Source organism: Physeter macrocephalus, chromosome 15 (genome assembly GCF_002837175.3).
Source record: "Physeter macrocephalus isolate SW-GA chromosome 15, ASM283717v5, whole genome shotgun sequence".
Taxonomy (NCBI): domain Eukaryota; kingdom Metazoa; phylum Chordata; class Mammalia; order Artiodactyla; family Physeteridae; genus Physeter; species Physeter macrocephalus.
In genome coordinates this window covers 45,253,339-45,267,317 of record NC_041228.1, presented here as the reverse complement: position 1 = coordinate 45,267,317, position 13,979 = coordinate 45,253,339, and the positions used below count along the sequence as shown (strand labels likewise).

Genomic DNA, 13,979 nt, shown 5'->3' with positions numbered 1-13,979 from the left:
CATCTCCTCTGTTAAACAAAGGATAAAAGAAAAGGTAAAGGGCTTCCCTGGTGGCACAGTGGTTGAGAGTCCGCCTGCCGATGCAGGGGACACGGGTTCGTGCCCCGGTCCGGGAAGATCCCGCATGCCGCAGAGCGGCTGGGCCCATGAGCCATGGCCGCTGAGCCTGCGCGTGCGGAACCTGTGCTCCGCAGCGGGAGAAGCCACAGCGGTGAGAGGCCTGTGTACCGCAAAAAAAAAAAAAAAGAAAAGGTAAAAAAAAAAATTTCCCAATAGACTATAATTATTTTAAGAAGTCTAAAATACTTAACTTGGTATACCTAAGTATGTATTTACATAAACCACTTTGTTTCCTAAGGAATCATAAACATTTTACTGGTGACATGGTTTTGAAATTGCCATTTATATAAAACTTTGTATTTAACAAATATTATTAACAGTTATAGGAATCTTCTAGTCTACTAGGTAAATAATACACATTTCAAAATACATATAATTTACAGGCTTTACTACAGATACTGTATAGCACAATAAATGCTTAAGGCATTTTATTTCTGCATAAGCACTTCTCCAAAAGGGAGAGCCAGCTGGACCTCCTCATTTCTCTTTTTATCCCAACAGATTTAGAATTCTTTAGAATCAGTAAGAAGAAATGATCCTTTTTCCTCATGGTATTATATGTATATATATACACATTACCACTTGTATAAGGCTCTGTATTTAACAAATTTAATAATATTAAATATAATATATATTATATATATATGTCAGGAGAAATATACAAACTAATTATTTTTGACCTTCCTATGATCTTAATTATAGGAACCAACTGAAATTTTCTGCAAACATTTAGTATAGAGAACATATTTTTCTTTTAAATAATATTATTGTACTTTATTTTGGTGTATATATGTGTGTGGGAATGCCTATTTCCATTTTACTATTTTACTATTAAGAGATTGATGTTGCTTTCATAAAGAAAAATCACATTATCTGGGATTTTACCTCCAACTCAGGTAATCAGAATGCAGTAATGAATTACTAAATGCAATAATAAATAATGCTTGAGGTATATTTAAAAGCAAATAATTCAAAAGCTAGAATATAAAGACACCAAATGTGCTGTATTTTTAACAGCATAATCTTCTTATTTTAATTTAAAATACATATATATTTTAAAAATGAATAAATCATTTATTGCTTCTAGTGACTTGCAAAGAACATATCTTAGAATAAAAAGGAAAAGAACAGAAACGGGTATCAATCCAGTGGAAACAAAATTGTTGAAGATAACCCATATGTGACAATTTTTAGGATATAATTATCTTCTAAATTAGAGAAAAAATTTTTAAAGAGAAAAATATGTTCATTAATTTAGAGAAAAGATTAGGGAGACAATAGAATACTCTGTAGAGGAAAAGAAAATAAGCAAACAATTATTTACCAAATGTGGTAGGAATTGTGACAGATGTTTTTATATATGAAATATCATTTAATCTCTACCCAAATTTTGTAGCTAGATATTTTATCATCATCTTACAAATAAGCAAGCTGATAGAGCTTAGGTAACTTGACAAGGAATTTGAACTTAGGCCTGTCCAATTCTGTGGCCCCAATTCACTTTCTATTAGGTTTTGCCACCCACTCTTAAGCTACTAGATGGGTTTAGTGGTATTTAAGGGTACCACTAGTAGGTTTAAAGCCTAACCAGAATGAAAAGTTGAGAAATTGAAGGAAAGAGCAGAGGAGTAGTAAGGAGGAGATAAAGACAAAGCAAGACCAATAAGATAGAAAAGGTAAAATGTCATTCGCAACATCGTCATATAGTCACCAGCAGCCTCAACATCCTTGATTGTTCTCAACTGTCTCAGAAACAGAAAAGTGTCATCCTTTGAAAAGAGGCAATACTCCCATAACCATGTTGGCACAGTAAGTAAACCCATGTCCATTGCTGGCAATGTCTTTCTCTAGAGAAGTTCTTGGGATGTGACTCACACACAGGTGAGACTCACTTTTCTTTTCTCAACAAAACATTTTTGATGGCTGTTCTCTCTTACCATTCAATTCCTTCTAATCTTCTTTCAAATCTTAGGAAAGCTAGGCCTAAACTCAAAAATTAACTCTAGATCATTTTTGTTCTCAGTTCTCTAGTCATTTGTTCAGTGGCTTTTGTACAAATCATTTTGCTCTATGTTCTAGATTTAAAGGCCAAAATACACACTTCTTTACTTTCAGGAATATCAGACTTTGAGAAATTCTTTTCTAGCATATCTTGAAAAAATAAGGCAAGGGCAGATCCTATGGCAAATATTCCTTATTTGGCATTGCCCATCCTTGATGTCAGAATCTTGTCTCTAATCATTATATATATTTGGTCCTTGATGTGTTCTTCATTTAGTACTTTATGATGAGAACAGTGATCATGACAGTTGATATTTATTGATGATTTATTGAGAATGACTTAGCTCCTTAAGAGAACTATATTCAATTTGCTCTATGTATTTATATACCATCAATTCAATGGAACAGTGAACATTGAATAACAGACTATAACAGAGCATTCTGGTTTTAATCTTATTAAGAATTACCTTTTTTAGGTGTCAGCTACATGCAATATATTGTGATATGTTGTATAGTACATTATTCCATTTAAGTCTCATCACAACCCCATTGGGTGAGGAATGCTTTCTGTCTTTAGATAAAGAGATTGAGATGGCAGTACTGAGGTTTAAGGTGAGGTTTATTGGAGGCTACAATCACCATACTATTCTGAATCACAGCACATACTGCCTCGCTTATCCTGTAAATCCAAAGGATTGTCTGCGTCGGCTTTTCACTGAGACCTTGTTTCTGTCTGACTTGGCTCTCTTGCCCTATGAAGCTGCATGCCATTTGTTGAGATGTCTACACCTTGTGACAGGCCCTTTTTTACACAGTGTCATTTATGACCTGGGGCAAAGTAAGGTCTTTAGGTAAAGGTTTGGGGGAATGTTTGCACCATGCTGCAATTTTTTTCTTTAATCCAAAATTGCTGAACCCTCTCTTTGGGAAATGGCATTTCCCTGCCGGTGTGGCTACATTCTCAGACATGCTGTGCCAAGATAAGAGCATCAGAACTCTTGGCAGGAAGAGGGGAACACACTGAAATTGGTCCTGCATTTGTGTGAGACCAGGACAATTCCTGAGAAATACCTTTGAAACTTATCTAGTTACAGTATACAGAAATGGTATGTTTCATCATTTTATGGGCCACAGCATGTTGTTGTTATACTATAATAAAGGTGTACTCTGTTATGAGAGCACAGAGAATAGAAAGATTAAATCTGGACTGGGGGATCTGGGATGGATCTATGTTGAATATGGAATTTGAGCCAGACCAGGAAAGACAAGAATGTTTTCATAAGTAGATTGGAGGAGCAAGCATTTCAGTCAATGAGCCCCAGATTCAGCAAAGAGTCATATTTTCCATTGAGCCTATTGAGGTCTTCATATTTATCATCTCATTTATATTCTCCTCAAACTCTAAAATATAGACATTATTACCCACATTTTATGGATGAGGTGATTTAGACTCAAAGTAATGTGCTCTAAATCGTGATAGTAATAAATGGAGGAGCTGGATTCAAATCCACACCATGATCTTAATCCCTGTTCTGAGGACATTCTCTATGTAGGTCTGCAGAGAGGTAGGAAAATGTATGGACTAGGAGGGAATAGCAAGTAGATGGCATGGCTGTATGTGGAAGAAATGTGTATATAAAAAGGTGAGTTTCTGTTTATTCCATGGAGTGAAGGGTGGAATAGTGGGTGTGCAGAGGAGAGTGCCTCTAATAGATCTGTTTTGGTTTTACAACATGGATTCAACTTTAATGGTGGAATCCAATAATGTTTATTGAGTCTGTTACTAACAGAAGATCCCCCCCCCACCCGCTTTAGGCACCTTTGCCTTGACATCCTTAATATCAGCTAATGCAGTGGAACGGCTTGTCCCTCTGAACAGTCAGAACCTTACCACACAGAGTAACACAAGTGTGCTGGGCTTATCTGACTTTGAGATGCAAAGGATTGGTGTTGCTGCAGCTGTTTCCTTCTTGGGAGGTGTGATTCAGGTAAGTATACTGAAACTTGGGAATAAAGAAAGGGAGACAGTAGCAAATAAAAGGCAATTGGTGCTTTATTTATTAAAGTCAACTTTTCTTGTCAATTGAATTTTTCTTCCAGTTTTATTGAGATAATTGACATACAGCACTATATAAGCTTAAGGTGTACAGCATAATGATTTGACATACATACATCATGGAATTTAAGTTTAATGAACATCCGTCATCTCATATAGATACAAAATTAAAGAAATAGAAAAAAAGTATTTTTTCTTTTACTGAGAACACTTAGGATTTACCCTCTTAACAACTTCCATGTATAACATACAGCAGTGTTAATTACATTTATCCCATTGTACTTATTTATCTTATAGTTACATAATATAGTGATTCAATATTGCTATATATTTCAAAATAATCACCATAATAAGTCTAGTTAAGATCTAGTTAAGACCATACAAAGATATTACATAATTATTGACTATATTCCTCACACTGTGTATTTCATACCTGTGACTCATTTGTTTTGCAACTGGAAGTTTGTACTTCTATTTTCTTTCACCTATTTCGTTCCTTTCCCCACCGACCTCCCTCTGGCAACCACCTATTTGTTCTCTCTATATTTCTACTTCTGTTCTGTTATGTTCATTTATTGTTTTGTTTTTTAGATTCCATATATAATTGAAATATACAGTATTTGTCTTTCCTTGTCTGACTTATTTTACTCAGCATAATACCCTCTAGGTCCATCCATGTTGTCACAAATGGCAAGATTTCATTATTTATATGGTTGAGTAATATTCCATTGTATACATAGACCACATCTTCTTTATTCATTCTTCTACTGATGGGCATTGAGGTTTCTTCCATATCTTGGCCATTATAAATAATGCTGCAATAAACATAGGGGTGCCTATATCTTTTCTAATTAGTGTTTTCATTTTCTTTGAATAAATACCCAGGAGTAGAAGTGTTGGATAATATTGTATTTCTATTTTTAATTTTTTGAGGACCCACCCTAATGTATTCCACAGTGGCTGCACCTATTTATATTCCCACAAATAGTGCACCAGGGTTCCCTTTTCTCTACATCCTCACCAGCACTGGTTATTTGTTGTCTTTTTGATAATAGCCATTCTGACAGGTGTGAGGTGATATTTCATTGTGGTTTTGATTTGCATTTCCTTTATGATTAATGATGTTGAGCATCTTTTCATGTGCCTTTTGACCAAATGTATGTCTTCTTTGGAAAAATGCCTGTTCAGATCCTCTACCCATTTTTAGTTGGGTTGTATGTTTTTTTTGATGTTGAGTTCTATGAGTTTTTTATGTTTTTTTGGATATTAAACCATTATCAGATATACTGTTTGCAATATCTTCTCCCATTCAGTAGGTGACCTTTTTGTTTTGTTCATAGATTCCTTCACTGTACAAAACTTTTTAGTTTGATGAATCCCATTTGTTTATTTTTGCTTTTATTTCCCTTGTCTGAGGAAACATATACAATAAAAGTATTACTAAGGCTAATGTCAAAGAGCACACTACCTGAATTTTTTTTTAATTAAAAAAAAAAAAACCAGAACAAAAGAATATAATGCCTGTTTCTAGAGTTTTATGTTTTCAGGTCTTACATTTAAGTCTTTAATCTATTTTTAGTTAATTTTTGTGCATAGTGTGAGAGAGTAGTCCAGTTTGATTATTTTGCTTGTAGCTGTCCAGTTTTCCCAACCCCATTTATTGAAGAGGCTGTCTTTTCCCCATTATATTTTCTTGCTTCCTTTGTTATGGGTTAATTGGCCATATAAGTGTGGGCTCATTTCTGGGCTCTCTATTCTGTTCCATTAATCTATGTGTCCGTTTTTGTGCCAGTAACATACTGTTTTGATTACTGTAGCTTCGTAGTATAGTTTGAAATTGGGACTGTGATACCTCCAGCTTTGTTCTTTTTCTCTCAAGATTACTTTGGCTATTAGAGGTCTTTTGTGGTTCCATATAAATTTTAGGATTATTTGCTCTAGTTCTGTGAAAAATGCATGCCATTGGGATTTTGATACAGATTGCAATGAATCTGTAGGTTTCCTTGGATAGTATGTCATTTTAACAATATTAATTATTCCAATCTATGAACATCATATATCTTTTTATCTGTGTCATCTTTTAAAAAATATTTTATTTATTTATTATTTATTTGGTTGCACTGGGTCTTAGTTGTGGTAGGTGGGATACTTAGTTGCAGTTCATGGGCTCCTTGGTTGTGGCATGAGAACTCTTAGTTGCGGCATGCATGTGGGATCTAGTTACCTGACCAGGGATTGAACCCGGGCCCCCTGCATTGGGAGTGTGGCACCTTACCCACTGTGCCACCAGGGAAGTCCCTGTTTGTGTCATCTGCAACTTTTTCATCAGTGTCTTATAGTTTTCTGAGTGCAAGTTTTTTACATCATTAGCTAGATTTATTCCTTGGTATTTTATTCTTTTTGATGCAATTGTAAATGGGGTTGTTTTCTTAATTTCTCTTTATGATCATTCATTGTTAGTGTATAGAAATATAATATTTCTGTATATTAATTTTGTATCTTGGAACTTTACAGAATTCTTTGTAGTTTTTTGGTGGTATCATTAGGATTTTCTATGTATTTTATCATGTCATGGACAAACAGTGACAGTTCTATTTATTCCTTTCCAATTTGAATTACTAACTTTTTTCTTGTCTGATTGCTGTGACTATGACTTCTAATGATATGTTAAATAAAAGTGGTGAGAGTAGGCATCCTTGTCTTATTTCAGATCTTAGAATAAATGCTTTCAGCTTTTCACCATTGAATGTGATGTTAGCTGTGGGATATATAGGGTCTTTATTATGTTGATGTATGTTCCCTCTATTCCCAATTTTGTTGAGAGTTTTGATCAAAAATGGGTGTTGAATTGTATGAAAAAGCTTTCTCTGCATCTATTGATATGATCACAATTTTTATTCTTCACTTTGTTTATGTGGTGTATCACATCGATGGATTTGCAAATATTGAACCATCCTTACATCCTTGGGATAAATCCCACTTGATCATGCTGTATCATCCTTTTACTGTATTGTTGAACTGGGTTTGTAAATATTATGTTGATGATTTTTGTATCTATGTTCATCAGTTCTACTGGCCTGTAATTTTCTTTTTAGTGTGATACCTTTGGTTTTGGTTTCAGGGTGATGCTGGTCTTGTAGAATGAGTTTGAAAGCATTATTTCCTCTGCAATGTTTTGGAGTAGTTTGAGAAGGATAAATGTTAACTCTTCCCTAAATATTTGTTAGAATTCACCTGTGAAGCTGTTTGGTCCTGGACTTTTGTTTGTTGGTAGTTTTTGTTTGTTTGTTTGTTTTTTTAATGGATTCAATTTCATTACTGGTATTTGGTCTATTTGTATTTTTTATTTCTTCTTGGTACAGTCTTGGGAGAGTGTACATTTCTAGGAATTTGTCCATTTCTTCTTGGTTGTCCATTTTATTGGCAAATAGTTTTTCTTAGTAATCTTTTCTGATCCTTTATCTTTTCAAAGAACAAGGTTTTAGTTTCATTGACCATTTTAATTTTTTTTTTTTTAGTCTCCATTTAATTTTTATCCTCTCTGATCTTTATAATTTTTTTCCTTCTGCTGACTTTGTGTTTTGTTTGTTCTTCTTTTTCTGGTTCCTTTAGGTATCAGGTTAGGTTGTTTATTTGAGATTTTTCTTGTTTCCAGAGGTAAGCTTGTATCACTCTAAAGTCCCCTCTTAGTACTGCCTTTTCTGCTTCCCATAGAATTTTGGATCCTTGTCTTTTCATTTCCATTAATCTTCTGATATTTTTTGATTTCCTTTTTGGTTTTTTCCACTTTGATTTTTAAATTTTGTTTAGTAGCATACTGTTTAGCTTCCATGAGTTTGTGTTTTTGCAGTTTTTTTTCTTGTAATTAATTTCTGGTCTCAAAGTGTTGTGGTCGGAAATGATGATTAAAATGATTTCAGTTTTCTTAAATTTACAGAAACTTGCTTTGTGGTCTAGCATGGGATCTATCCTGAATATAGTTCAATGTACACTTGAAAAGGATGTATATTCATCTGCTTTTGGATAGAACGTTCTATATTTGACTAGTAAATCCATTTGGTATAATGCATCATTTAAGGCCACTCTTTGATTTTCTGGATGATCTATTGATTTATTTAAGTGGGATGTTAAAATCTCCCACTATTATTGTGTTACTGTCAATTTCTTACTTTATGTCTGTTAATATTGGCTCTATGTATTTAGTTGTTCCTATGCTGAGTGCATATATATTTACAATTGTTATATCTTCGTGGATTGATCCTTTTATCATTATGTAATGTCCTTTTTTATCTCTTATTACAGTATTTGTTTTAAAGTCTATTTTGTCTCATATAAATATTGCGACCTCATCTTTCTTTTCATTTTCATTGGCATGGAATAACTTTTCCCAACACCTTACTTTCAGTTTGCAGGTGTCTTTATTTCTGAAGTGAGTCTTTTGTAGACAGCATATATATAGGTCTTGTTTTTTATCCATTCAGTGACTCTATGTGGAGTGGATTTTTGATTGGAGCATTCAGTCCATTAACTTTCAAAGTAATTATTAATATTTATCTACTTATTGCCATTTTGTTAATTGTTTTCTGATCGTTTTGTGGTTGTTTTTTGCACCTTTATTCTTCTTTTGTTCTCTTCCTTTGTGATTTGATAACTATCATTAGTGTTATCTTTGGATTCCTTTCTCTTTTATTGAGTGTGTATCTATTATAGATTTTTGGTTTGTGGTTACTATGAGGTTTATGTATACCAATCTCTATATGTATATGTGATTATTTGGGGTTGTTCATTTCTTAAGTTCAAATGCATTCTAACAGTCCTGCATCTCTCACCCCCCATTTAATGTTTCATATTTTACAACTTTGGAAAAATATCCCTTAACTACTTGTGGTGGTTTAGATGATTTTACTACTTTGGTCTTTAAACCTCCCAACTAGCCTTATATGTGGTTGATTTACTACCTTCATTATGTATTTGCCTTTACCAATGAGATTTTTTTTCTTTCTCAATTTTTGTATATCTAGTGGTCTTTTTCACTTGGGGAAGTCCCTTTAACATTTCTTGTAAAGCTGCTTTGGTGGTGTTTAACTCTTTTAGTTTTTCCCTGTCTTTAAAACTTTTCATCTCTTCATCAAATCTGAATGGCAGACTTGCTGGGTAGAGTATTCTTGGTTGTAGAGTTTTCTCCTTCATCACTTTAATTTATCATGCCACTCCCTGTGGCTTGTATAGTTTTTGCCAAAAAGTCAGCTGATAGCCTTATGGGAAGTCTCTTTTACATAACTAGTTTCCTTTCCCTTGCTTATTTTAATATTTTCTCTTTATGTTTAATTTTTGACATTGTTATTTTAATGTGCCTTTGTGTGAACCTAATTTGGTTCATCTTGTTTGGAGCTCTCTGTGTTTCCTGGACCTGGATGTCTGTTTCCTTTTCCAGGTTAGGGATATTTTCAGTGCTTATTTCTTCAAATAAGTTCTCTGCCCCTTTCTCTCTTCTTCTGGGACCCCTAAAATGTGAATGTTAGTATGCTTGATGTTGTCCCAGAGGTCTCTTTAACTGTCCTCATTTCTTTTTATTCTTTTTTCTATTCAGTTTCAGTGAATTCCACTACTCTGTCATCCAGCTTCCTAATCCATTCTTCTAATTACTGTTGATTCCTTCTAGTGTGTTTTTTATTTCAGTTACTATATTCTTCATCTCTGTTTGGTTCTTCTTTATATTTTCTAACTCTTTGCTAAAAATCTTCTACCTTCTTACTCTGTTCATCCAATCTTCTCGTGAGTTGTCTGAGAATCTTTATGATTATTACCTTTAAGCTTTACTGGGGAGGTTGCATATCTCCATTTCACTTCGTTGTTTTTTTAATTGTTCCTTCATTTGGAATATATTCCTCTGTTACCTCTATTTGCCTAATTTGTTATTTTTATTTCTATGTATTTGGTAGGTTGGCTATGTTTCCTGACCTTGGAGAAGTTGCTTTTTGTAGGAGATGTCCTATCTGTCCCAGCAGCACACTACTCTCTGATCACCAGTTCTATATATTGTTAGGTGTGCCCCCTATTGAACTGTATGCATCCTTCTGTTTTTGCGGGCTGACTACTGTAGGTGGTCTGTCCAGTTTTGTTGCTAGGCCTGCCTTTTGGGAAACTGCCTGCTGCAGTTGGGCAGGGCCTGGTAATGATGTGGCTGTTTGCAAAGCCCCAGGTGGCCCCAGGGCTAGTGCTGGCCTACTGGTACATGGAGCTGGGTTCTGGGGTGGGTGGTTGTGGACCCAATAATCCTGGATGTAGTGTTGTCCTGCTAGTGGGTGGGGTCAGTTCCTGACATGGCTGGCTGCAGTGTCTGGGGTTTCCCAAAGCTGGTGTCAGCCTGCTGGTAGGTGGGTCCTGGTCCCTGGGGGTCCAGTGGCTAGTGCTAGCTCACTGGTGGGTGAAGCCAGGTCCTGGGGTCTCTGGCTACAGGACCCCAAGGGTCCCAGAGCTGGAGTTTTCTCACTGCTGGACAGGACCTGTTCCTGACACAGTTGGCTGGGGGTCTGGGATGTCCAAAACTGGTGTCAACCTTCTGGTGGGTGGGGCAGGTTCCTGGGGTGGCTGGCTGAGGTGCCCAAGGTGTCTCAGTGCTGGCATTGGTCTGCTGGTGTGTGGGCTGCATCATGACATCGCAAGCTGCAGGGTCACGTTGGTCCTTGGGCTGGTGTCCACCCACTGGTGTTTGAAGCCAGTTCTTGAGGCTAGTGTGGGCCCACTGGTGGGTGGAGCTTGGTCCCAGGGTCTCTGGCTGCAGGGCCCTGGGTATCTGGCATTGGTGTACTGGCCCAATAATGGGTGGTGCCAGGGCTCAGTGGGTCCTAGGACTGGTGCCTGCCCACTGGTGGGCAGAGCTGGGTCCCAGGGTCTTTGGCTTTAGGACCCTGAGTTTTCCAGAGTTGATGTTGGTCTACTGGTGGGTGGGGCTGGGTCCCTATTTCTGGCTGTGAGGCATGGGGGGTGTGGCCTCAGGCTAGTACGGTTGCACTGATATGTCAGCCATCTGGTGGGTAGGACATGTCCCATGGTGGCTATGGGCTCAGAGGGTCTTAATGCAGCAATGCTGCTGGTGGTTGGGGCTGTGTCCCTGCCTGATTAGCTGCTTGGCCTGAGGCATCTTAGTACTGGTGCCTACAGGGTGGTGGGTGGGGCTGGGTCCCAGTGCTAATAAGCTAGAGGGAGGATTCCAAAATGGCCTTTGCCAGCACCAGTGTCCTCATTGTAGAATGATCTCCCTAAAGTGGCTGCAACCAGTGTCTATGTCTCCAGGGTGAGTCCCAGTTACCTCCTGCCTCTACAGGAGGCTCTCCAGGATCAGCAAATGTATCTGACCCAGGCTCCTTTCAAATCACTGCTTCTGCCCTAGGTTCCAGAGTGTGTGAGATTTTGTGTGTGCTCTTTAAGAGTGGAGTTTATATTTCCACAGTCCTCTGGCTTTCCCCAAAATAAGCCCCCATGGCCTTCAAAGCCAAACATTCTGGGTGCTCTTCTTTCACTGCAGGACCTCCAGGCTAGGGAACATGATGTGGGACTGAGATCCCTCACTCGTTATGGAGAACCTCTGCAATTGTAATTATCCTCCTGTTTGTGGGTCACCTACTAGGGGTGTGGGTCTCAACTATACTGCGTCTCCACCCATCTACTCATCTCATTGTGGTTCCTTCATTATATTTTTAGTTGTAGAAGATCTTTTCTGCTAGTCTTCCAGTCTTTCTCATCAATAGTTGCTCAGTATATAGTTGTAATTTTGGATGTGCCTGTGGGAGGAGGTGAGCTCAGGGTCTCCCTACTCCCCCGTCTTGGCCACTTACTCTGTTGCTTTATTTTTATTCTTGTTCATGGGTTTGTCTCTCTACATGGATAAAGGGCAGATATGTTTTATATTTATGAAAATATTGTCTACTAAATAGAGTAGTTACTTTATAAGTGCCAGTTGAATAAATGAATTAAAATCAATAAATAGAAGTTACAGGGAAGGAGTTCTTGACTTTTCAAGAACATTCTTTCTAAAAAATATTTTTTAAAAGGGACTGGGCTTCCTTGTAAGGCAATGATGTAGTCCTTGTATTTGCACAGTGATCAGATCATCACTGTAGGATAATGTAGGAGAAATTCCTACAATGGGAAGAAGACATGACTAGATTGCTAGGATCCTTCCCAATTTTCAGATCTTATGATTTTACTGTCTACATCAGTTAACAAATGGTATTTAGTTTGTGCCATAGACTTGCTGGTGTGAGGGTTTGGTATTCAGCTCTGTACCAGTCTTTGCCCCTTTCAGCATCAAGCATGTTTGTTGTAGCCAGGTCTGCTCTAGTCTATTTGTTTCTTCAAAATATCAGACTATAGGGGCTTCCCTGGTCGTGCAGTGGTTAAGAATCCACCTACCAATGCAGGGGACACAGGTTCGAGCCCTTGTCTGAGAAGATCACACATGCCACAGAGCAACTAAGCCCGTGTGCCACTACTACTGAGCCTGCACTCTAGAACCCATGAACCACAACTATTGAGCCCACGTGCCACAACTACTGTAGCCCACATGCCTACAACCCATGCTCTGCAACAAGAGAAACCACCGCAATGAGAACCTCATGCACTGCAATGAAGAGTAGCCCCCACTTGCTGCAACTAGAGAAAGCCCTCACACAGCAACAAAGACCCAACACAGCCAAAAATAAATAAATAAATAAATTTAGAAGATAAAAAAATCAGACCATGTAATTTACTGTTTCTAATCAGTTGTCAAAATTAGATAACTCAGAAGTGAAAATAAAATAAATGTAGACAAGTACTGACTATTAGATATGGGTTGCCTACTTGATAGCCATTTTGACTTACTCTCTAATTTTAAACTGGCTTAGGTATACATTAACTTCCTTGGTGGTTGTTTTCTGGGTTGCTAGAGGGTCTATTTTACAGTATTACATTATTTACAAGGTCAAAGATGGTGTAAATTACAAGAGAGAAAAATAGTTGATGATTGCCTGTAATTGGATGGTAGGAAGAAAAATATAACCCAGAGGGAAAGAAACATTAAAATTCTTAGAGTTACAGTGCCTTCTAGCTATGTAAAATGGATGGAAGAATTAAGGAGGTAAGACAAAGAAGTCCAGCATTCACAGTTCCTCAGAAAACAGATCATCTGAGTGGTAGCTTTACCTAGGAGATTATCAGACTAGAAGGCCAATAGATATATTCTGTGGCTGAGTCTGTGCTTTCATGAAATACAAACCTGTTGCCTGGGTACCTTATAACATTTGCTATTTATTTTTAACATGACATGAATGATGTCAGCCTATTTCTGAGACTTGTACAAACAAGGTTAGTGGCCTTTTCCTCCTAGCTTGGCCTATGTGAGTCTCCCTTATGAATCTATTATCTGTGTCCATCTCAGAAATAATCAGCCATGTGAACTGGTGATTCAGACTTGGATATGTTGCTTGGATTTGGTATAGATTTTCCTTAATTTCTGTTCATTTAAAATAAAAATCTCTGTGTTAACACAGCAAAGATATTATCAGTACTTCTTCTGGTCTCATTGTTTTCCATTCATATTTCTCTTTGAATTTATGATTTTTCCTAGGTTTGGACCTTCTCTTGTCCCATTCAGCATGGAGTAAGTAGTTTTAGGTATATATTAGTATTTTTGAAAAGTCTAAGAGCATATATAATTAGTAATAAGATCCAGCAACCTCTGCTTATTCTCATTTTAACTATTTTCTGTGAGTTTAAAACAATTACCAGGTATTTTGTTATTATATAGACAATTTGGATT

General features: G+C 36.9%; 1 protein-coding gene across 1 annotated transcript in view; it reads left to right on the top strand.

Moving 5' to 3' along the window:
- SLC26A7 (solute carrier family 26 member 7) overlaps window positions 1-13,979 on the top strand; it is a 208,020-nt gene that overhangs the window by 55,066 nt on the left and 138,975 nt on the right. The window contains exon 3 of the mRNA XM_024115908.3: window positions 3,937-4,109. Within this exon, the coding sequence (XP_023971676.1) occupies window positions 3,937-4,109 (173 nt within the window). The remainder of the gene's footprint in view (window positions 1-3,936; window positions 4,110-13,979) is intronic.